General features: G+C 38.3%; 1 protein-coding gene across 2 annotated transcripts; it reads left to right on the forward strand.

Annotated features, from left to right (window-relative positions):
• The first annotated feature begins 643 nt into the window (after positions 1 to 643).
• Positions 644 to 25,065, forward strand: LOC311091160 (uncharacterized protein). Of its 2 annotated transcripts, XM_084126950.1 has the most exons (32): positions 644 to 1,068; positions 1,765 to 1,988; positions 2,227 to 2,382; positions 2,727 to 2,915; positions 4,793 to 4,910; positions 4,999 to 5,109; positions 5,178 to 5,349; positions 5,439 to 5,601; positions 6,227 to 6,415; positions 6,501 to 6,675; positions 8,191 to 8,330; positions 8,614 to 8,915; positions 11,069 to 11,226; positions 11,536 to 11,763; positions 12,254 to 12,589; positions 12,660 to 13,034; positions 15,534 to 15,704; positions 15,778 to 15,935; positions 16,032 to 16,169; positions 16,342 to 16,501; positions 17,908 to 18,041; positions 18,274 to 18,399; positions 20,058 to 20,247; positions 20,326 to 20,391; positions 20,482 to 20,622; positions 20,703 to 20,762; positions 21,499 to 21,615; positions 21,886 to 22,037; positions 22,531 to 22,617; positions 22,882 to 23,028; positions 23,118 to 23,276; positions 23,404 to 25,065. In XM_084126950.1, exons 1-32 carry the CDS (start codon positions 861 to 863, stop codon positions 23,560 to 23,562), a joined length of 5,409 nt encoding a protein of 1,802 aa, XP_083983076.1. In that variant the 5' UTR covers positions 644 to 860; the 3' UTR covers positions 23,563 to 25,065. The 2 variants fall into 2 exon arrangements, with proteins under 2 accessions (XP_083983076.1, XP_083983077.1); XM_084126951.1 differs by lacking the exons at positions 22,531 to 22,617; positions 22,882 to 23,028; positions 23,118 to 23,276; positions 23,404 to 25,065 and having other exon boundaries at positions 21,499 to 21,721; positions 21,886 to 22,026.
• Positions 25,066 to 25,398: the final 333 nt, after the last annotated feature.

A 25,398-nucleotide genomic window follows, 5' to 3' on the forward strand; every position in this document is an offset into this window, starting at 1 on the left:
TGGAGGGTCAGTTTGATAACGATGGGCGTCAGGAACCTATTTTGCTGATCGCCTCTTCAAAGCTTTTCCAACAACGCAGATTCAGAGTAGCCACTGTGATTGTGATGTCACACCAAGGCCAATTTTGACGTCATTTTCGAGGTCAATACTGGGATATGTTTACTACTAACCAGAGGTATTTGGACAGCTCTTACTTAAGTGAACAGGGTTGAAAACTTCGATACATGAGCCCTCTATTTAAATTACAAAAGCGCATAATAACATTATGATATGGACTTCATACTTTCTGTCCCAGGACTTATGTTGCCTGTGAAGTTCACCCAGTGAACTGACCTGAATGAAATTTGGCTTCGTTTTATCAGTTGTGTTGAGTCCTACTTGGCTTTCCAACAGAAATGACATAGAAATAAGTCACAGAATTCCCTTCTGTAGTGATATAAGGCTCTGGATCCTGCAGATTCAACTTTAACCCAGATAAAGCAATTGGTTTACTAGGCTGACCATGGCCTTCTCGCCTATGGGGTGCATCAAAGGAATGAAGCCAAGGGATGTGAAAAACAAGGTTTGTTGTTTTAGTGACCCATTGCTTGTTTGAATACAGAGTGCCTGTAATGTTCACTTCTCCTGCCAAACTATTCGAGAAATTGCACACTAGTAGAAACTGTCTGATAGGACTTGGATTTTTCTCATAAACCTGCAACTTGTGAATGATTGTTTTTTAGATGTGCTGAAAGACATTTAAAGCACAGCCAAAATTAATCAGTTTCATGGTTTCACTGTGGCCTGTAATCTAAACTGGCAGCATCAGGTTGCATCTTTCTACCTATTGGCATGTGTGATACTTTATCTCTAGACGGTTCATGAATCATTCAGCATGGCAGGGAAAGAGCTTCCTGTATGCCTTCGGGCTGTCTCTGAGCCCTGGACAACATAATGAAATGATGTGCTCTTTCAGGGTTTGCCTCTTCTGGCCTTACCTACTTTGCTGGTTCTTCACCCTAAGACTGAGCCTTGCTGATGGATCAAACATTAACCTAAGACTTCCTGAAAGATTTTCCTGCAAACCAGGTAACTTGCACTTTTCTGGGACATGACGAGGTGAAAGTTCATCAAGTGGGTGTCTAGTCCCAGAGGTTATTTATTTATTTATTTTAACGAACATCAAATTAACTGTCTTAAATTCTTTACCAGGCTTTGATCAACGTGTTTTGGCTACTTTTTAAATACCATTTATGTATATGTTTATTATCATTAATAATAATATTTTATCCTTGTTCTAACCCCAATCTTTCAATGTTAAACTGTAAAAATGCATTATAAAAATGTATTACTGAAATTACAATGACATAAAAATAGTGAAATAATCATAAACCATTTCAATATTTATTGTTAAAATTATGAAAAAAATAAGCCATTTCCAACCAGGCTGTAATAATGTGAAATTATAAAAAAAATGTGAAATTATATTAAAAAAAAAATATTATTTTGTTTTTTTATTTAGGATACAGTACTAGTTATGAAATGAATGAAGACAAATAAGTGATTTTATTTCTAATTATTTTACACGTCATTTCCATCACGTTAGACAATGTCTGAAGACAAATTAAACTAGTTATGAAAAATGTGTTTTAGGAACTCATTGTCTAGAAGTCCACTGGCTCCAATGTAGTTGAAGAAAACCTTAAATATAAAACGTAAGAGTTTGGTTGTTGGAGCAACCAAGATTATTGGTTTGAGAACCTTCTACTTTTATGCACTGTGAAGGCTTTTACTGCCCAGAGGGAGATGAGGGTCCAGTTCCCTGTCCCAGAGGAACATTTGGACCAAGTTTCTGGGCCACAACCATAAACAGCTGTATCAGCTGCCCACCACATCACTATGGACCTAGAGAAGGCATGAGCAGTTGCCTGCCTTGTGGGCCATGGTCACAGCAGCCTCTGCCTGGACAGGACAGCTGTACATGTCTGCGAGAGGGTCAAATCTTCCAGGTAAGAACTTATTGCATTGTTTACATAAGTTCCCAAGCATTTCTAGCTAATTGCATCCCTGTAGGGAAACAATCTGCAGACCTCTGCTCTGACAGAAGCTCATGTTTCAGCCCAGTGGGAATCTAGTTACCACTCTCAATGACTGCTGAATGATCTTTTCATCAGTTACTACCCACTAGGGAAATGAGTCAGGATTTGTTGTCTCTAACGGCTGACATCTTCCCAATCCTGAATGTAGGCCAGTGACGGACAGTGTCCTTGTAGTTTGGGATACACACAGAAAGGAGAAGCCTGTGTCTTGAAGGTCTATGAGATCTGCAAGGATGGAAGAGCACGTAACCAGCATGGAGAATGTCTAGACCACAAGCAATGGAAGCATTACTGCTCCCAGCAGGTGAGCGTCCACATAAACTGAGATAATATTGAGAATTTGGTACTACAGTCATGCTGTTTGCACACAGATGGTGACATACTTGCTCTTTCGGTCATTAGCAGTAAAAATGTTATGAATGGTGTGTGACGACTCGCTTATTTTGCTCATGAAGGGCATCCAATATGGGATGTTTTCTTAGTGTTGAATGGTTGACCAGTTGCCTCTAAAGTAAAATACCTTTCTCCATGAACTCTTATTATGCACATAAGGGGCCTCACACTGAACGTGACATGTGACTTACCCTTGGACTCTTGCAGCCCAATGACCCCGTTGATCAATAGGTCATATGTTGTACCTGCTTGCAGGCGTGTCCATCTACTGAGTTGTACGAGGGCTACGATGGCTCCCTGGGTCTGTGTGTGTGCAGAGGTCTGTCCAGGCCTGAGTCAGACAGAGTTGAGTGTGTGGGCTGGTGCCGGAACACCCCGAGTCCAGTTCTGCAGCTGGTTTGCACTGGAAGTCTTTACCTGCTCTACACCGAGTTGGATCAACAGGTCAGGTCATCTACATCGTGATTTGGTGTTAGTAAGGAGGCCCAAAACATTAGAGTAGTGTCTAGTCTTGGGGGTAAAGGCCTGTTCACACCAATGACTATAACTATAACGATAAAGATATCATTATAAATATAAAAGAATATCAGAGTCCACACCACAACTAGGATTTCGCACAGAGAAACAATATAGTTGGAATCACTTTCAGAATAATTTTTTCCAGCTGAACCAATCAGAATCCATCCCGCTGTAACGAACTTGAGCATTTAAAGTGACAGACGACAAAACTGCAGCGCACGCATAAACAGAATGATATCGTCCGCTGTTGTGGATGCTATAGTTATCGTTAGTTATCTTTATAGTTATCATTCTTGGTGGGAACGGGCCTCAACACATTACAAGCAATATGCAAAAAAAGAAGAAAAAAAAGAAAAACCGCATGTTACTTGTTAAATTTTCACCATAATATCTTTATTTACTGACAAATACAACTGAAAACCTCTCCCTTTTTCATGTTAAAATATGGGTATATTTAAGGTGCATGCATTTACGTATTGTAGGAGTTTTATGTTTAAAAAAAATACAGCAAAGTAAAATTGTTTTCTGTGTGTTTTTTTGCTGTTGTCAGAAATATAATATTCCAGTGTGATTGGTTGTTTAATGTAATTGTTTTTTTCAGTATAAAAACAGATTTGGTGCATAAAAAGTCTATATTTCTATGTAAAAGTTCTATAATTTTATGCAAACTGTGCAGTGTATTTTTTGTTTTATTCTATATACAATTATTGTATTTATTCAATTTTTTAAAAAAAAATTTGATATATAAAAGATATGCATATTTTATGTTTTGAAAAAAAATATTTCTATTTAGCTTTTTTTTCCATTTTAGTTTTAGTACTTTTAGTACTTTTATTTTATTTACCCTTTTTTTTTCAGTTAATTTTTCATCTAATATTTACATATTATTTCAGCTTTATTTCAAATGTAAACGATTTTTAATAATTTTATTTATTGTGATGCTTATCCAACAGCTTCTGGAACAAGAACAAATGTAGGGCAGGACTTGATTTCGTCCTTTAGGAATTGATTGGATTGTAGAAAGTTGGACGTTGCTAACAAAATAGAGGCAGATCTGAATACCAGTTTGCAGTTAGCTGTGGAAAATATTTAGTCCCACTCTCCGCCAATGCGTCATGAAGAGAGCATTGGCTACACCGCTTCGAGGGGGAGGGGAGGTTAACGCTTTTGATGAAATATTATGAATTCAGATTAATTTTTAAAACAATAATGTTGTGCATTGATAAATCATTTATAATAAACACTATACATTCTGTAAAAAATTAAGAATTGCTCATTTTGATTTCATGGTGACTTTTACAATAACAACACTGCTGTGTCGGGGTATAAACTTATGCAACAACAACAAAAAAAAAAAAAAGTAGCACAAAAACTTAATACATTGCTTCTCATAAAAAGTAACAATAATTAAGTAACATAATTTAAAATATAAATGTAATAATTATTATTAAGAAAAATAAATCAAAATATATAGATTATTTTTTATAAAGAGTAACACAATGGAAACATCAAAAGTACTGTAAAAGTATAATATGACTACAAATCCTCAACAACACGCGAAAAGTTGATCTAGTATTTTTATTCATTCAAGTATCATAATCCATAGGATGACTGACAGCAAAAAAGGAAGGAAACACAGTATGACTGGATAACTTTAACACAGTACACAATGTGAGGGACTTGCACATGACATTGAGAGTGTAATACAGCCCTAAATACACAAGTGAGAGCACCTCACAAACATCGGTAAGATAACACTCTGACCTATTTGCCATTAAACTATCCTTGTGTTTTCTTAAAAGGTGAGCATGTCGGGAGGCATGCTGGAGACCGTCCTGAAGTACTGGGACTCCCGTGGGAGCTTGGAATGCAATGTGCCGCTCAATTTCTCTAGGCCTGTGTATACGGTGCAAACAGGGGGTGAGTGGCCAGAGACATGGGCAGGAAGTACAGAGTGTTTCGTGTCCACGGTTTATCAGCAGCCTGCTGTTTGTTTGCTGTTGTGCAGAGACAGGCTTCTTTGGTCTGCTCAATGCTGTCCCCGTCGAGGTCCGGAGGTTGATTCTGGCCCACAGCCAGGAAACCAACAGCCATTTTGAGCCCTTAGATACAGACAGAGGTATCTAATACATCAATATGTATATTCCAGATACCATATTGGACATCTAATGAGATTTGTCATGTTAGGAAACATCAAAGACAAAGAGGAAGATTGGGACTCTCACTGGTCCAGTAAATCATCAGCGTTCGGTACATCCGACATGCGGCCTGGAGGAGTCTTGAACCCAACAGCATGTCTACTTCCTGGGGATATTCTTCTCTTTACTGTGACCCAGCAGCACTACCCTCAGTATGATGTGTAAGTACATGCTGACATGTGATTCATGTGCTGCCCATTCATTTTCACTGTCCCAGATTGTCACAGAGGGAATCCTGCTTTTTTCACAGGGACAGCTTGTACAACACCAATGCTGCGTTTGACTGGGGACCCTTCAGATTACTGGCACAGGACCAAGAACTGGCAAGATCTGCCCACTCCCTTTTCTCCATAAGTCTCCATGAGCCTGGGGTGTATGCCTTCAAACTGAGCAGCAACCAACATAGGCACATGGTATTGTGATCTGTTTTTATGTTGTGGCCGATAACCACTATATATCCAATATTAAAATTCTATACTATTCACTCTAAATAACTTTAAAAATAAAATGCTAAAACCTGACATCAATTGTTTTGAATGCTACAAGTGAATTTTAGTATCACAGTTAACTTGGGCTAATTTCAAAATTACTGAATTTCGGCGCAGAGTTGCACGTTATTGCGCATCATTTTACTTATTCCCGCAGATTTTGTGCTCACACCCAAAGTGCGTGCACCAAGAGCTGCCTCAGCGCTTATTAACAGTAAAACACACACAAAATAATGTCAAAAGGTCAAAATGCGTTTTCCTGTTACACATGGAAAACGCATGTGTAACAATACAATTATCCATGCGTCAGGTCTTAAAGTGACAGCACCCTAATATACCTGCTGCCAAATTATTAGATAATATTAAAAATATCTATATGGCAGTTTTTCCTCATAGTATCGATGCTAAAATTGTGGCCAGTGAAAATGGTTAGTAACTTTGGAAAACCACTAGCCACAGTAGCTGGTGGGCAAAAAAGTTAAGACCTGGTTGTAATAAAATAAATCAACCTTCATGTGTATTGGTAGATGTTGTTGTCTGGTCCTTTCAGTATGTGAGGGTAGTGCCTGCAGGTGGAGAATGTTATGACACTGGAACCTTCTTCCCATCTGACCCACATCATTTGACTCGCATGGGCATCGCGCAGAGGCGCCAACTGTTGCTCCGCCCCGATTGGCCGATGATCGGTGGGCTTTTAGCTGGAGCTGTGGTAGTCTTGTGCTTGTGCGTGACAATATTGGTAAGTGATATGGGAGGCTTAAACGAAAAATTTGGGGTTAACAAAGCTTGACTTATTGAAGTGACTGGGCACTGCGTCCTCACAGATCCTGTTCAGGGAGTACGGCTGGCCTGAGAAACTGCCAGCTCAGGCCAGGTACCGTCATCTGCAGCTCAGGTACAACATGGATGACTATTCATCGAAGGGATCCAGGGTGGTGGCTGTGAAAAAAACACACCGAAACCTGCAGGTGGGGTTGACAGAGGATTCAGTGCAGAGAGGTAACCTACTATAGACACAAGTAAACCTTTTTTAAGTACCGCCAGGGGCTACGCTCACATTCTCACACAAATAGACCTGTCACCTCTATCACCTCTGAGCCTGTACATCCCAGGATCCTTGTCCTTAATGCCTCATGCACAGCCAATATCATATTATGAGTTGAAAGATTACAGACTTCACATAATCTAACAAACATTGCTAAATAAGGAACTAACAATGAACTGTACTCTAGGTTATTGTTCATTTTACATAAAGTAAACTACAGATTTTTTAAAAAATGTTTTGAAAGAAGTCTCATGCTCACCAAGGCTGCATTTATTTGATCAAAATACAGTATATTTATTAATATTGTAAAAATATTATTTCAATTTAAAGGAACAGTTTTCTATTTTTGTATATTTTAAAATGTCTTTGGTGTCACATGATCCTTCAGAAATCATTCTAATATGCTGATTTGCTGCTCAAGAAACATTATTTATTATCAATGTTAAAAACAGTTGTGGTGCTTTGTATTTTTGTGGAAACTGATAAAAAAAAAAAATCAGGATTCTTTGATTATTGGAAAAATTGAAAGAACAGCATTTATTTGAAATATAATTTTTGTAACACTATATATGTATTTACTGTAATTTATGATCAATATAATGCTTCCTTGCTGAATAAAAGTGTACATTTTTTTTTATTTTTTTTTATCTTACTGACCCCATAGGCTACTTTTGATCAGAAGTTTAGAACCTCATTGTAAAATGTTACCCAAACATAGATTTGAAATTTTCTGATTAGATAAAAAATATTTTTATTATTATTATTATTAGATGCATTCTACTTAAATTTTTATTTTTTAATTTTCCCCGAAGTACAAACATGCAATTTGGTAGCAGATAATAACACATTTTATATGAATGTTATATTATAAAATATACAATTGTTGTATTTGAAATTTAGAAATTAAAAAAGACGTTTGTAATGGGTGCCCAACAACCAGAAAAAAAGGAAATGTTTTATTAATGAAAGTCACTTTTTTTCCTATAGATTCCATGTTAGAAAATGAACAAACATGACATATATTGATTTTTGAACATGGGACATTCCATTGAACAAGGAATCCCCATATGTTTCACAATAAAGGAGAAAACAATTACCCCAAGATGTCAAAAGCTCTTTTATTTGCTCCAAGTAGCATTTGAACATCCATTGACAAGATTCTTTATCTGCTTAAGATAACCATGCTATCAGGCTACATTTGTGACTGCAGTAGTAAACTGACTCATTTTACCCTGATGTGGTGCAAGTTTTGAGGATATCCCTGCTGTTTTGGCAGAACTATATCTCAGTTTGACAAACACTAAAAGTACTAGACAGCATCGTACACAGTTAGCAAAGATTACTCTTTGCTTTCAAAACAATAATTGTCAAGAGACTTATTGTGCGTGACACATTTGGCTTTCCTATGGTATTATATCAGCTCTGTCCATAGTTAGAATTCCCACAGATTGTGCTCGCATTGTCCACAGCGGTGGCTCTGGTGTCAAATGAGTTCTGGGACTATGAAGAGCAAGTGGATCTTGAAGCCTTCAGTTCCAGCACCTTCTACGACATCCTGCTCAAGCACAGCGTGTCTGTCACAGTACGCCTCGGACAGCTCAGAGGAGAGGTGAGACTCCATGGGAACAAGTCTTAATTCCCATCCTCAGAGCTTCAAATATCACCCTCGTAAAGTTCAGACATATTTATAATAGAATAGAATAGCATCACCGAGATGCTCGGTTGCAATTAACAGTCTCTCTTGTTTCACTGTTCTGTATGATACTATGATACAGAAGTGAATTGTTACTTCCCTGGGGCGAAAAGTGTGTGGCTTGAGTTGTAAAATGAGTTGTAAGTATAGCGTTCCTTTGTAAGCTTGTTTCATTGAAGGAAACGTGCACCCTGTGTAGGTGAAGCAGCTCTACCAGGGGGTGCTGGGGAAGTTGAGAGAGCTCCACCCTGGCTGGAGGATGTTTGGAGGGAAAACTGAAGGTTTGGAGAGACAGGTGGAGCAGGAGATGCTGCGACGAAGAGCGCTGGGGAATCAGTTGACACAGCTACTGGACAGTCAGCTGCAGATCCTGCGGGTGGAGATGAGAGCGCAGCAGGCCATGCAGAAGACCTTCAGAGCGCGAATGAGGGAGAGCGCCAGGCTTCTTAGACTGCTGGCTGAGGGTCAGACCTCGCTCTGGGATAAACACATCAAGCAACAGTATGTCATGGAGAGGCAGATATGTATCTGTCTGTTTTTATCTCTGCTTGAAAAAAAACCCTCTTCAAACAAAAATATGGTTCATAAATGCTTTTCAGTTGATTAAAATATAGGCCTATTATCAAATTAATCATACTGTATGATGTACCCAATGATTAGATAATCACACTAAATGGCATATACTACCGTCCAAAAGTTTGGGATCAGTAAGATTTTTTTCAGATTTTTTTCTTTTGAGCAAGAATTTGTTAAACTGATCAAAATTGACAAGACTTTTATAATGTTACAAAAGATTTCTATTTCAAATAAATGTTCTCTTGATCTTTCTACTCAAACATTTAAAATGTATCACGATTTCCACAAAAATATTAAGCAGCACAACTGTTTTTAACATTGATAATAATAAGAAATATTTAGAAATATAATACATTTTTGATCAAATATACAGTCAAACCAAACATTATTCAGACACCAGATATAATTTTTGATATTTTTTACTAGTGGGTGCAGGATAGCAAAATAAAGTAAATTGTGACATATTATAGCCAAAAATTCTTCATAGAGTGGACTACCAGTAAAATGTATAACATTTGGTACCAAAAATGATTCAGACACTTTGACCTGACCATGTTTTTCTTTAATTGCCAACGTGACCTTTCTACACCACAGACTGAACAAAATTAAGCATTGCTTGGTAATTGGTTGACCTAAATTGGTATTATCTAATTGTGTTCAGCCAGCTTAGGTAAAGGGCTATTCACATACAGGCCGGGGTACATTCTTGTATTACTTCTGTCATTTTTTCAGTTGTCTGTGTACACACACAGGAGGCATCTCAAGAAGACCCCTCTCAAGACAAATCTTTTAGGAATTAAATTCGGATTAATCTGTTAAAATTGTGTTACTTTGTAATTTGAATTCGAAAGCAACTGTGCACTTACAGTAAAATGGTTTCTTAAAAACAACATTTCCCCATAATAAATGGTGGAGAATCCCTTCGTCTCATCCTCGTCCCAGCCCTCTTATCACATTTCCAGATCTATAATCACAAAGCGAAAGAGAAGCTTAAAGCTTTGTACTTTCTGCACACAATTGTGATCGTTTTTCAGATCTGATCTTTAGGATTGATTGTCCAGTGACTACTGTGATGACATTGGACCTGTATTTTAGAATGTGCTGTCTAAATCCGATATGCCTGGCTGTAGTAAGATTTATATGTTATCATGATGAAAAGAAAGTAGGTTTCATTGAAGATAGAGAGGACTGGAAACTAGACATTTAGCCTCAGTTCATGTCTATGACCTCAGTGTTGAACTCATGAGGCACATCAGATAACATAAGCATTGGAGACAGCAGCAAGGTGTCCTTGAATCCATGAACTGCATGACACTGCCAGGCCACCACAAAACCAGGGTTTGTCTGACTTCTTGCCTCTGGATACCCAGCCAATGCACAACCCTTCAATTCCCTCAGCACCTCCTTCTGTTTACACAGTACATATCACATAGACACTTCAAAGCCCAAATCCTCTCATCCCTGTGTGTTGGCATTCCTTAACCTTAGTTTTTGCAAAAAATATTATAGTATAGTATTGCATATGGTATACAATAGTATCTCTTTATGGTATTTACATTTATTTTTTGGTAGCTTGTTACAATAGTTTTACTATAGTATTTATGTGTGTGTGCGTGCGTGTGTGTGTGTGTGTGTGTGTGTACTATCAGCTATCGTTGTGAGGACCCGTTTGAGTTTTAGACCATTGGAGTGAGGACAAAGAGAGTAAAGTGAGGACATTTTGGCCGGTCCTCACTTTCTGAGACCCCTTTTAAGTCCTGTTTGCAATTGAGGGTCAAGACTTGGTTTTAGGGATAAGGTTATAATTAGGTTTAGGGTAAGGGTTCGGGGTAGGCACTTAGTTGTGATGGGTAAGGTAAGGGTAAGCGGCTAGAGATTGCATTGTGTCAATGAATGTCCTCATAAAGATAGATGTACAAGAATGTGTGTGTGTGTGTGTGTGTGTGTGTGTGTGTGTGTGTGTGTGTGTGTGTGTGTGTGTGTGTGTGTGTGTGTGTGTATACAATATTTTAAATAATACTTATATTACTTAAAATTTTTCTTCATCAGTTTCCTTGGGTATATGTTGTGCATTGCAGTGTTCTGGAGCGAGTAGCTGTGCTGGCTGATGAGATGACTGAGATGGTATCAGTGGAGAGCCAGAGGCTGGGAGCCTGGGTTGTGCTTAAAGAAGGCACTGGAGCACAGCTGTTATGCCCTGCTACTGGATCGGTCCTCAGTAGGGAAGACGCCATTGGTAAGAACTATTAAAAACATTTGTGTGAGAATTTACAGATATTAACCATATACTTCAGACCTCATGTTTTTGTATATGGTGAGAATGCTTTCAGTCAGTGACTGTGCAATCACGCCCCCTAGTGGAATTTGAACAGAAAATAGTCAGCTACACCACTAGGTGGAAGTATTTTACAACATAGCACTCGTTTGGCTGCAGGTCAAATCCTGACAAATGTGCCCTGAGGCTCAACTTGGCATGTATGTGGCTTGACTGATTGATTTAAGTCTGTGGAAACACAGAAAAATTGCACTCCTTTACCCTCCACAGCTCCTGACGGATCTGTTAGGGCTTGTGATGCCGTTCATGTAGACCCGCTCACAGGCCTCATTCAACCCAACTCTAATGCCCATATGTTATTGGCCAGTGGGCACAGCATGCCAGTGCCCCCAGACTTCTTCCTGCACCCCCAGACCGGCAAACTACTGCCTGTGGCGGGAAATGTGGGCTTTGATCCTGCTTCCTCCACCCTTGTCTTTACAGCCGATGCTTGTGTGGGTGAGTCCCTTAATATGCTTATTAGTATGTTTAAATAAATATTCTGTTTTCAGTACAAGTTAAGATCAGTCAGCAGCACTTGACCCCTGCTAAAGAAACCAGGTGACAGTGAGGCACTTGAATGTAAATACAAGGGGACATAAAAGCAAAAAATGTGATGCTTATTATTTTTTATTTGTTATTATATATATATATATTTTTTTTTTTTTAAATAAAACGTGTATTAGGCTGTTTAAGCCTTAGAGTTGTTCTTGTCATTTTTATGGTCATTTTAGGTGTTATGTTGTGATGGCAATGAAGAAACATTGTAAGGAAGTAATATAAATATAACATTTAAAAAATGTTATTCATTAGTTGTTATGTTTATAAGTTATACTTTTTTTACTTGTTGTAAGTTTAATGTTTACAGTAATCTGATTAAAACTTTTTTAACTGCTTTTTGCTAAATCAAGTTTACGGTGAGGCACCTGCAATGGTTTTCTCTTCTTAGGTGAGGTGGGGAAATGGGAATCACCCCTGCTGCCTTTCATTCCTTACCCTCCATCCCGCCATGCTGAAATCCATGCTGCTTCCAAACTACGGGGGCTTCGTTCAGGCCAAAGGCTGGTGCTTGGAGGACCCATGTGTGACTATGACACTGGTGTTCTGGTGCCTATTCTGGCAGTCACCATCCATCCACAAACAGGACTGGTTTATCCTTTGGGTGGCGTGCACATGTGTCCCATCTCGCGCATGCGGCTGCCCATTCAGATTGGCTCTCCCATGCTGGACCCACGTACAGGCAACCTGGTGCTCATCACGGGGGTCAGTCTCGATCCCCACACAGGTCCGTTGTCTGTATGTTGAAAGAATCTCAGCACGTTCAAACAGCCTGATTGATGACTGTGTCTGTTCAGGGGCTGTACTTCCAGTTGGGGGACTTCTCCTGTGCGAGTCCTTCATTGAGCCCTTGAGCGGCCGGATGGTGCGGGTTGGTGGAGGCAGCGTGCGAGGAGGGAAGGTGGTGCCTCATGCTGGGGGTTTCCAGGCTCTGTTGGACAGCCAGGCTCTGGGCGCCTGCTTGCGGGTGGCAGAGCTCATGCAAGTTTGCTGTGATGAGTGGAGCTCAACAGCCGCAGATCTACAAGGTGACCTCGATAGACTCTCGGCAGGAACATCTGAGCTGGAACAGGCCTGGAAAAGCAGCCAACATTGGATGTTGCAGATGCTGAGTCGTCTGGAAGCCGTACAGGAACAGGCCAGGGGTGTGGTGGAGAATGGTGGTAGTGTGGGTGGGTAAGAGCTGTTTACTACAAAATATCAGTACAAAATCTGTATATTAATATAAAGGTTAGGTCAGTACAAAAATGTTCCATTCTGACAAATGGTTACTGTTGATACTTTTGTAAAATCATGATCGATTTACCCTGCGCTGAGCCCCTCCTTAAAAACATTAATAAACAGTTGTAGATAACCAAATTGTCTGCATCTCAGACTAGGGTTTACTACACAATTTAGTGGAAATTATCCAAAAATGTTATGTCCAAAGTAACTTCACAGAGTTCACAGTACCAAGATGTTAGAAATATTAGAAATATTTGTAACTTCCTCCTTTATACTAATGCAATCTGTTTTAATCTCAATTTTTTTTCTTATCTGTTGACTGTGAGTGTGTGCTGAAGTGTTTTTCTTCATTCTGAGTTGCAGTCTTTGGAGTTTTAAATCAAGTTACTGCGTAACTGAACAATTTCTTTAAAGTAAAATGGCAAATAAAATACTTTGCTATGTCACAATGTATTCCAGTCCATGTAATAATAATATCCAATCCATTTTTACCACTTTATGTGCAAATTTTACTGAAAACCATGCTGTTCACAGACATCTCCAGTTCATTCTTAACCAAGGGGGCAGAGCTTAGTGAAAGGTCATTTAATATGGGATGGGATCTCATTCAAACAGTGCAATAACTTTTATTTATTTATTTATTTATTGCACAAGTCATACATAAATTCATCTATTCATTCATTCATTCATTCATTCATTCATACGCGCATGAACGAATAAAAATAAATAAATAAAAGGAACAGGAAGAAGAAAATCTTATGGTACCTGTCGCTTATTTGTGCACATCAGAAAAAAATAAAAAACAGCTGCTTTATAAATGGATCAACCCCAATCCTCACCCCAAACACCAAATATTTTCAGTAATACCTATCTTTACACTTAATTATCATCATTTTAAGCATGTTAGTCATAATTTTTCTTATAACATTCCTGTATTTTTTTCTTATACAAATTCTTAAATTTACAAACACTTTTGCAGCACTTCAGTTCATAGTCCAAGGTGTTCCACAGTTTAACTCCATAAATAGACACACACATCTGTTTTTGTGTAGTACGTGCAAAAAGAGTTTTAAAATGATATTGCCTTCTATGCCCATCTTCCTCTGATACAAAGGTAAATACATTTTGCAAGACCATAGGCAGAACTCTCTGCTTAGCTTTCCACATAAAAATCAAAATCTTCAAATCAACCAAATCTTTAAATTTTAGAAGTCCAGAATTTACAAATAAACTATTAGTGTGTTCTATGTAGCCTGTCTTGTTGATAATCCTTAATGATTTTTTCTGTAACAAAAACAGAGATCTTGTGTTACTAGGGTATGTATTACCCCAGACTTCTGTGCAGTATCCAAAATATGGAAGTATTAGGGAATTGTACAACATATGCAATGAAGAATAGTCTAAAACATCTTTAAATTTATACAAGACCCCAATACTTTTACAAACTTTACTCTTAATATAAACTATGTGCTCTTTCCAATTCAATTTATCATTCAAAATAACACCTAAGAATTTAATCTCATTAACTCTTTCAATTTCATTTCCTTCAATTGCTATTCTTACGTTTTCATTCTTTTTACAATTACCAGAAATCATGTACTTTGTTTTCTCCCAATTCAAACATAATTTGTTTTTGTCAAACCATTTCTTAACTTTTCCCATTTCTGAATTTATATTTTCTGTAATTTCTGACAGATTATTTCCAGAATAGAAAATATTGGTATCATCAGCAAACATCAAAAACTGTAATACTTTAGAAACTTCACAGAGGTCATTAATGAACAAAATGAAAAGTAATGGGCCTAAAACGGACCCTTGTGGAACTCCACATATTATATCTTTTAACTCAGATCTTTGACCATTAATTTGAACAAACTGCTGTCGATTGTTGAGATAACTTTTGAGCCATTGATGAACTGGACCCCTAATGCCATAGTTGTATGATTTTGACAATAGCAGACTGTGATTTATAGTGTCGAATGCTTTGCTTAAGTCGATGAAGACCCCCACTGTGTGTTGCTTATTCTCAGTTGCAGATCACAGATCACTTTCAGAATGATCTTTTATGATTACAGTGGTGTTAACTTCAGGTTATGTAAAGAACTGTTTTATGAGATGCACTACCATTCAAAAGTCTCTTACTCAAGAAATATCAAGGCAGAAATGATCTCATCAAACATACAGTAAAATAGATAACTGTTTTCTATTTTAATATATTTTAAAATGTAATTTATTACTGTGATAGAAAAGCTGAACCTTTAAACTTTTTATTATTTTTGCATTTTATTTATTTTTATAAAATATTTTTGTGCATAATTTTTTTAATATATATAATGTTTGCTATTTTATTTGTATGCTTAACATTTACACTAATCAGATTAAAGCAGAATCTACTGCGTTTTTTCAAATTGTTTAACTTTGCCTCCTTTCTGCTTGTGCTCTTTTAGGGGAGATCAAGCTGCCTGGCATTGAGCTCTCCTTGCCAGCTCTACCCGGGTTGGAGTATCCTGACCCCGGAGGCTCGGGTTTGCATGTCCCAGTTCTCGGAGCTCAGTTGGACTGGGTATCAGGCTGCATGGTGCCTCTGGCAGGAACCATGGAGGATGCAGATGGAAAAGGTAATGGAGGTTACTAGGAATGTCCAAATCCTGTTACATTAATCTCTAGGTGTTAACCTATTACGACTCTCAGGGCTGGTTCCCATACGTTTTGGATCGCAGACGGTGGACCCAGTGACAGGGGTGCTGGCTCCAGTTGTTGGAGCCAATCTGGATGTTTGGAAGCGGACTGTGATTCCTGTAACTGTGTCCCAGATTCTGACTTTAGTAGAAAACCCAGACAGTGTAATGGTGAGCGAAGTCGAACTAAATCACATCACAGCCACATAAAAGCTCATTTGGCTTGGGGGTGTTTACATGTTTGCAAAATGTATTTGTTTGCCTCAGGTGGAAACCCTCCAGATGGAGAGCAGCGCGCGGGGCAATTACTGGCGTGAACAGACACTGAAGGAAGAAGAGATGGTGGGAGATTTTGACAGAGCCGTTAAACGCTATCTATCCACATCCATACATGAGACTGACTGTGTGAGTTGACTCCACAGAGATGGCACTGCACTCTGTGGCTTATTTAAAATGCAAGTCTTTTGACCAAGTGTCTGTTTTTATTTCTGTGAGTGTCAGAGTGATAGAAAGCGTTTCCACCATCCTTGCATCCTAAATGAGATGCTGCGCATGTTCGTGTGTGTGTGTGAAACAGATAGACTGGATGGACACCGACAGGCAGCTAAGGGAAAAGCTAAGGGAGACTGCCGCTGAGGTTCAGGAAAGCGCTCAGTGTGAGGCCCAGAGAAAAGCTCTCCAGAACTCAGAGTTATCTCTGCTTCTACCAGCCCATGTGTTACATGCTCTCACAGGAGGTCAGTCCTCACGCTCATACTCCCACTGTGAGCGCATTCAACGGTCATGCTTTAAAGATTCAAAAAATAGCATTCATAATTCTTGTTCGGTAAGTCTCTTATGCTCACCAAGGGTGTATTTACACTAATTAAAACACTAATATTGTGAAATACAATTTAAAATAACTATTTTCAATTTTATTATATTTTAAAATTAAATTTATTTCTGTGATTGCAAAGCTGAATTTTCAGCATCTTTACAACTTCATTGTCTGTCACATGATCCTTCAGAAGTCATTCTAATATGATGATTTGGTGCTCAAGAAACATGTCTTAGTACTTAAAACAGTTGTGCTTCAGTTTTTTGTGGAAATTGTGGGGAAAAAATTCAGGTTTTATGGATAAATAGTTTGTCAAATAAATCATTTATTTTAAATAGAAATATATATTTTTTTATAAAACATTATAAATGTATTTACTGTCAATGTCAAAATGTCAATGCAAAATTTAAAGCATAATTGCTAAATGTATTAATTTCTTGCAAAAAATAAAAAAAACGTAATAACCCCAAACTTTTGAACGTTAGGCCTAGTGTATAATATATAGACAAATAACAGACTGCTTTTGACAACTTACTTAAAATCTGCGTTAAAGAGATTCACTCAACAATGACAGTTCTGTTTTTATTTACTCACCTTCATGTTGCCCTAATATGTCTGTCTTGCTTAAGTGGAAAAAAAGTAATAACTGTAAGAATTTTCTTTACACAGGGCTTTTCCATTCAGTGACAGGTCATAGTGACTATGGCTGCTCAAATCAACCCCCCCACCCCACCCACCGCAAAATATATGTAAAAGTTGTCTAAACTCCCTGTGCACTATATTCCAAGTCCTCTGAAGTCATACAATAAAGTATATATATCTGAGGAACAGACCCAGATTTAGGTAATTATTCACTGATAATCTTCCCCTCCAGTAAGCAGTTAACTCAAGATCAAATCATTGAACCAGTGAGTCGAACTGATTTTTGAGCAAATCGAAGAAATTGTTCAGTCCCAATACTGAACAAGGATCAGGATCACAGATCAGTTCAAAATAATGATTCCTTTACTTATTTGGTTTTTGAGTTCAACCCACTGATTCAGTTGATCTGTTCGCAGCGGTTCTCGAGTTACTCGCTGGAAGAGAAAATTATCAATGAGTAACATAACTTTTAGAATGTTCCTCACATAAAGCTATAATATGACTTCAGAAGAATTGAAAAAGTCACCAGTTTGCAAAAATGTTAAAAAGTTACAAATTACCTTGAGAGTTTGTTGGCTAGATGTCACTGTCATTTTTTGGAAAACAATATTGCCCTCAATTTTATTTCATAAAGCAGCTTTGTTTCATAAAAGGTTTCATCTCTATGTGAACTCTTCCTTAAAGGAGACGAGGAGGAGTGGGAGCAGCAGTGTTACTGGCACACCGAGCTTAAAGCCGTGCTGAACCATGCGAGTGTGTCCATGGAGAGATTGCGGACGGACCGGGATCAGCTATCAGTACAGGAAACGCAGCATCTGGTCAGCTTGTTTTCACATTGAAACTCTTACCCTCAAACAGAAACATTCAAATCTGCTGAGCTCATTACTACGTTGTTAAACAGTTGAATGAGCAGATCAATACATTGGAAGCTTAACATCCTTTGTGTGACTATTGGTGTGATTGCCAATACTCTGGCTTTGCACTGTCCATTTTCCAGTTTAATGGAGTCTGCTCTAGGATATATAACACGATGTCTTGTGATTATCACAGGGTGAGAAACTGAGGGAGCAGGAACTGTGGGAGCAATTAATGCAGAGACAAGCAGAGCTGGACGCTGTGCTTTCGTCTCTCCACAGTGCTCGTCTGGTCTGCCAGCTGCGTGCTGACACCGCGCAGGTAACATGTGCCGGAGGCTAGATGTGTAATGCATGCTTGTGGCACTGACCGATAATTGTGTAGCGATGTCCTTGGTTTATCCTTAGAGCTGTTTTGTATATACACTGCCCGGCCCAAAAGAAAGTTGCTGTTTGGATTTAAATAGGCAAGAGTCTACGATTGGATCATTATTGCAGTTTTGTTTCTAGCATGTATATGTTTGGCAGCAGTCCTAACCCTAATTAATTGAGTGTGTTGCTTTTCATTTCTTAAACCACCATATAGGAAGAGACATCATGGCCATATTCCAGGATGACAATGTCAAGATTCATCAGGCTCAAATTGTGAAAGAATGGCTTGGAAGAATGAAAGATATTGACCAAAAATGGATGCACCTCTTGATAGAAATAAATGTTGTGATGTTATTTCCATCAAGAGTTGCATCGATTTTTGTTCAAGGTCTTGTACTGACAATGCAAGAGTCAAGCACTCTGTAAAGTCTACTCCAGCACATCCCAAAGACTTTCAATGAATTTAAAGGGATACTCCACTTTTTTGGAAATAGGCTCATTTTACAACTCCCCCAGAGTTAAACAGTTGAGTTTTACCGTTTTCGAATCCATTCAGCCGAACTCCGGGTCTGGCAGTACCACTTTTAGCATAGCTTAGCATAGATCATTGAATCGGACAAGACCGTTAGCATCTCTCTCAAAAAAGACAGTTACATCGTGTACTAAGACCGACGGAAAATGTAAAGTTGCGATTTTCTAGGCTGATATGGCTAGGAACTATACTCTCATTCCTGCGTAATAATCAAGAAACTTTGCTGCCGTAACATGGGTGCAGCAGGCGTAATGATATGACGCAGCGCCTGAAAATAGGTCTAATAGGTTAGACAAACTTAGTCCCGGTCACATTGGAAGTTACCGAGCTGGGGACTATTTTCAGGCGCTGCGTCATATAATTACCTGCTGCACTCATGGTACGGCAGCAAAGTTTCTTGATTATTACGAAGGAATGCGAGCATAGTTCCTAGCCATATCAGCCTAGAAAATCGCAACTTTTCATTTTCTGCCGGTCTTAGTACACGATGTAATTACAGAAGAGTCAAGTTTTAAATAGGAAAAATATCGAAACTCTTTGGTCATTTTTTTGAGAGAGATGCTAATGGTCTTGTCCGATTCAATGATCTATGCTAAGCTATGCTAAAAGTGGTACCGCCAGACCCGGAGATCGGCTGAATGGATTCGAAAACGGTAAAACTCAACTGTTTAACTCTGGGGGAGTTGTAAAATGAGCCTATTTCCAAAAAAAGTGGAGTATCCCTTTAAGGTCTGGACTTAGAGGTACCAATTCATGTGTGAAAATGATTATTCCTGCTTCCTGTCAACCATTCTTTCACAATTTGAGCCTGATGAATCTTGACATTGTCATTGTGTCTTCCTACATGGTTGTTTAAGAAATGAAAAGCAACAAACTCAATCAATTAGGGTTAGAAGAACTGTTGCCAAACATACAACATCCTAGAAACATAATAATCACTGCAATAATGATCCAATCATAGACTTGTTTGCTCATTTAAGCATTTGCCTATTTAAATCCAAACAGCGACAATGCTTTAGGAGACTTTATTCAATATTTTCCCTTGACAGTATACTAAATTGTTTCTCTTCCTCCAGTCTTTGGTGTCTGGCACATTCTGGTTTAAAGATTTTGGTGTGCTGAAGCCCAAGGGTGTCAGGAACCCTCTGAAAGTAATAGCCATGACTCAGCAGAAAATCCTTCCTTGTCTTGAACGACTTATTCAGCTGTTGGAGGAAAGCAAAGCACTTGGCCAGTCTACCAGCACACAACCACAACAAAGCTCTGGTACAATATCCTCATTTATGCCTTATTATTGAAACGTTAATCATGTTTTTGTCTCAGTTGTCAAACCTATCTCAAAAGGGAAGCGGGCGTTTGGCCGGGAAATCGCTTCCAGAGCATGGACCGAATCTGTGTCTGTTATGAAAGGTATATTTGAATGCACAGAATAAATAGCAAGACTCTGGTTGTCAGTACTGTAGAATTTCACAGCTGTGTTTGTGTCTCTGGCTACGCCAGGTGTCTCGACTCAATCCCTTAAAGATCAAATGAAGACTCCGTCTGCGAGTGAACAGAATGCCACGGTGCCCTCTCTTTCTCTGTCAAACCCATCTTACACTCAGAAAAGCCAGGAAAAAACACATCTAAACCGCAGCCAGGGTGAGGCTGTCTTAAGTCAGAGATGTTACCGGCATCCTCATTTCAGATCGCGACATGATGTTCTCTCTTGTTTTATTCAGATGTCCAATCTCTCCAGGAACCTGGTCTGTCCGCAAACATCAGTATCCCAAAGCTAGCAGGTCAGAGCGTTTTACTGGAGCACCTTGAGTGAAACTTGCAGTTTGTGTTTAAGAAAAGTTTCCTTGACCTTGAATCCAAGTTTTAACAAGAGGAGAACAGTGAAGCAAAAACATGATTTGCTACATTGCTTTAGCACATGACCCAAGTAGTTATTGAGGCTATTAGCGTGTTTGCTAAGGCAGGCAACATAAAAAAGAGGGAATTTGCTCCTGAGAAACACAATAGCTGTTGATAATATTGACGAGCTTATATATGTATACAGTGATAGGCGTCGTATCATCAGGTAGACGTGGATCAGCTGAGAGTCAGCTGATGTGAGCTTGACTAACGTAACCTGCCAGAACTGACGTTACACTTGATTTCATGTAAAATAAATTAAATTTCGCCTTTCTATTGCACAGACAGCCAAGTTTTATTGAAAGTCTATTTTGCCAGCAGTGAGGTGAGATCAATTTTGTATGAGGGCGAAAGATTTCCCCATGGAGATTTCAAACTAGCTCAAGTAAGTCACATGGATTTGCCATGCTATCCAACAGAAAGCTTGCTCGTACATCCACTAAAATTCTCTAATGTGATCGCACCTTTAAATTTTTGGCTGTAGTCAATAAAATGGCCAAAAAAAATTCCTAAACTTACACTGAAAGTAAGAGTCAAGTCATATCCAGAGTGTTAAAGTAACCTGGGAAACAAAAAGTAATTATTTTCCTGTTCTGTATTTGTTTTACGGTGTTGCAGGGGAAGAGTGGTCCAGACTAGTAGCGCTATCTCCTCTCTTCCAGCTGATGAAGGAAGTGGAGCAGCAGCTCAGGGATAGTGCCAGAGATAGAGGCCTGCTGAAGATCCAGCCCTCGGGTCAGGCTCTAATTATCACCACTGAAACGTGCAATCTGAACTCATCACAACTGCAAAGTCATTAGTGTAGCAACAGATGACTTAAAGCCATGAGAACCATCAACATGTCAGTCGAAATATAACTTGAGCTTTATTTTAGCATCTTCTTAAAGGTTAAAGGGATGTGAGAATGTAATTAATTAACAACTTTATTTTGTGTTAAAGTTTGCAAAGATGCAGAGTGATCAACGTGTGACACATTAAATGGTGTGTGTTGGTACATGCATTCAGGTGCAGGCCGGTCGTTCATGGATTTCATGGATGCACAGTGGGAGTGCGAAGGAGAGCTGATTCTAGTGAGCTCTGAAACACTCAACCCACGAGAGCTTCTGCTCTGCCAGCATGGACAGTTTCTCCTCCAGCACCTTCAGTTATATAAAATGGTCTGGATCTGTCTGTCTTTCTCTCACTTGCTTTTACAGTATGTGTGATTCTCATAGAGTAACTAACAAAACGTTACTTACTTAAATTTTTTTAGTGACATGACAAAAACAGTAGGTATTTTAACGTTGTTGGGTTGCACATACAGCATATCTTTGATTTGTTCAGGTAGATCATTTAACTGAACCAGTAAAAAAAAAAAAAATCCTTCAGAAATACGAATATGCTGATTTGCTGCTCAAGAAACAATTCTTATTATTATCAATGCTGAAAATTGTTGTGCTGCTTAATATTTTTGTGGAAACAGTGATACATCTTTCTTTAGAATTATTTGATTAATAGAAAGTTTAAAATAACAGCATTTATTTGAAACTTTTGTAACAGTATAAATGCCTTTACTGTCACTTTTGTCAAACTTTTAAACGATTGTGCAGTGGTTTCATGCAAATAGCCTAAAGAAATAGTTTGTTCACAGCTTTGATTTCTTCATTCTAGATACCAGCAGTAACACTTCAACTGGCTTCTAGTCTTCCTTTCAACAACTACAATAACAATGCTTTCCGCAACTCTTTCTATTATCAGGTATTTCTAAAATTATGCATGTACATATTGAACCAGCGAAAAATAGAACATATGGAAAGTTATTAATAATATACCACACTTTGAGAAGTGATAATTAACACCACTTTCCCTGAGATATAATTGGTTTCACAGCTAGTTTGGTTGCAGTAAGGTTAAATTGCCTTATTTGTCAGTCACCGAGTGAGCTATAATTTATTCATGTTAAGCACACTTAGAGCTCTGTCATACAAACCCCTGTGCACTTAGCACTCCCTATGTCTTCAGGAGGAAGAGAGGACTCTGTTTGTTCGCCGTCGGAGGTTGCAGTCAGTGGGTGGCTTTTCTCTGCTGCTCATGCACTGTGCTGCACACATTTCCACCAGTCAGATGAGAACAGACTCTGATCCTGCCTTCCAAAGGGCCTTTTTCAAGGTGCCTCATACAATTGCCTCACACCAGCACAGCTTGAAGAAGACAAGAATGAATGTGCTAATGATCTCATGTCCTGTCCCCATTTCCAGGTTTTACAGGTGGGCCTAAGTGAGCTGTTCCATGCCAGACTGGGACAAACTGATAGTCCAGACGACGAGAGGACGAAAGATTTGGCGTCAGACGCAGCTCTCGATGGTCTTCTGCTGGAAAGAGTGCAGAAGCCAAGTCCTGGGATTTTCACAGAGGATGCAAGTTTGATTTATTTTGCCATATTCGCCCCTTACGTTCTCAGTAGCTGTTGTCAAGTAATTCACTGGGATGTAGCAGATGCCGTAGGATAGGACTGATCTTAAATGTGTGCTGTTTTCTGGGCAGGAGGTTTTGGGGCATCTGCACAAATACAGAGAGGCTTCAGTGTTCCGCCAGGTCGAGAGTCTCCTGAGAGAGTCTCCTAAGAGCCTGGAGATCAACCACATCAACACCGACCCGTCAGTCAGCGACGGCCCAGACAGCCAAGATGCCGCTCCTACATGAACTGACATTTTAACTTTGAACAGCACTGTCTTTCTGACAGTGATAAATCCAGCTTTCAAAGGCATGTTATATACTGCAGGACATCTCACGGCCTTATCGTAACAGTACAGTAACAGCCCTTGGACCAAGTTCGAGCACCTTGTTTTGCTTCAGGACCATCTAGTGGTGACCCAACACAGCTAGCAACTATAGCTGTGACTGAAAAACATGCCTTAACTAATTATCTGAAAATATTAGTTAATATTACCATAAATTGCATAGGTCCAACAACTTGACAATGTTACACAATTTGACATTGTTGGCATCTACCTAATCTGACTAGATTCTGCCAAATTATGCAAATTTGCACCAAAATAACATACAGTTTGATTGGACACACAAACTTTGATGATAATCAGGGTGCAATTTGTTAAAAATTGGGATAGGGATATTTGAATGAGAATATCATCATGACATTTTTATGAAGAAATTCAGAAATAATATAGAAATATAAAATATAATTCATATAAATTCAGAAAAAATAAACAGGAAAAATACAGGAAATAATCATTTAAAGTGAATTTGCTAAAATAAATTATATTTATAACAAATATTAAATATAACTTTATATTTATAGTGTATCTATAATTATAATAAATTTGTTCCAATAGCAGAAGAAAACAACCACGTTTCCACGCCTATCTAAAAAATAAAATATATATAGATAGGTATTAAGATAGGTATTAATTACGGCAGTCAGAAAAGACAAAATATGTCGAATTTAAGTAACACTATCAGCCGGTGTAATAAAATATTAAAATACAACCTGGCAGCAACATTTTTTTTATTTAATGCCAAGATAATAGTGTTATAAATGTACCTTTAAATTTTTTTAAAGATGAAAAATATAAAAAACCTGGCTACATTTATGACTTTAATAACTCTGGAAATCCATACACAATTATATGATTTTTTCCATTCAATTTGTCTGTGTTTAGAACGGTAATTTCCCCACAGTCCGTGACGTATCAAAACAGACCTGCAAACAATTTTAGGGTCATGACTCATGACCCACCAGATGAGACCAGTATTAGATTATGACTAAAATAAAAAGAAAGACAAGCATATGCAGCATATATAGCAAAATAATGGCCTAAGCTTTGAGTTTAAAATAGATTTAACTTTGCAAAATGCTCAGGGCAGAATTGCAATGATGAAAGTTTAAAGCTGCAACAAATAAACCATTTCTGTCTTGTTCTGTTTTCTATAAAAAGTACAAGACAGCCCGTTAGCACTTCTTGGATGTCTCAGAATCTTGTTTACCAAATACTTATATGCATTTATGTCATTGTACTCATGTTTTGTCTTGTTTGATTGCATTACATTTATTTATAGTGGCGTTTTTCTAAATCTACTTTTAATACAGCTGCTATTTTGTGACTGAATGTCCCTCTAGGGATTGTAATTTATTATAAAGTATGTTTTAAAGTAACAACTAGAAAAATAAAGGCACAATAAAACATTTTTGTCTGTGTAAGTATGCCTGCTTTTTTAAATTACACCTTAGTCGTTGCTTATATTCATGAATGTGGAGCACCTTCATCTGCAATAAACCCTAAAACATAAAGTAGAGCTTTATATGTAGGCTAGTATCAATATTTCAACATTCATTTTATGTTTTCTGACAGAATGAGTGTGTGGTTGTCATTGTACTGGGGAAAGGGTGGTGTTTTCACGTTACTAAACATTCGTTTTAGCAAAACAAACAAAAAAAGTGTAAATTGATATAAGATTGTCATAGATATTTTGACCGCTTAATGTAGTTATAAGTATCTACCAGCAGGAGCAAACTATTCA

The sequence above is a fragment of the Abramis brama genome (assembly GCF_963993115.1).
Source record: "Abramis brama genome assembly, chromosome: 10".
Lineage (NCBI taxonomy): Eukaryota > Metazoa > Chordata > Actinopteri > Cypriniformes > Leuciscidae > Abramis > Abramis brama.

Excerpts from the sequence above, each read along its gene's own strand:
- LOC311091160 (XM_084126950.1), top strand. The coding sequence starts at position 861 with ATGAATCATTCAGCATGGCAGGGAAAGAGCTTCCTGTATGCCTTCGGG. Across the intron at positions 16,502-17,907 it reads GTTACATGCTCTCACAGGAG|GAGACGAGGAGGAGTGGGAG; the intron begins GTCAGTCCTCAC and ends TCTTCCTTAAAG. Across the intron at positions 22,618-22,881 it reads GCAACTCTTTCTATTATCAG|GAGGAAGAGAGGACTCTGTT; the intron begins GTATTTCTAAAA and ends CTATGTCTTCAG.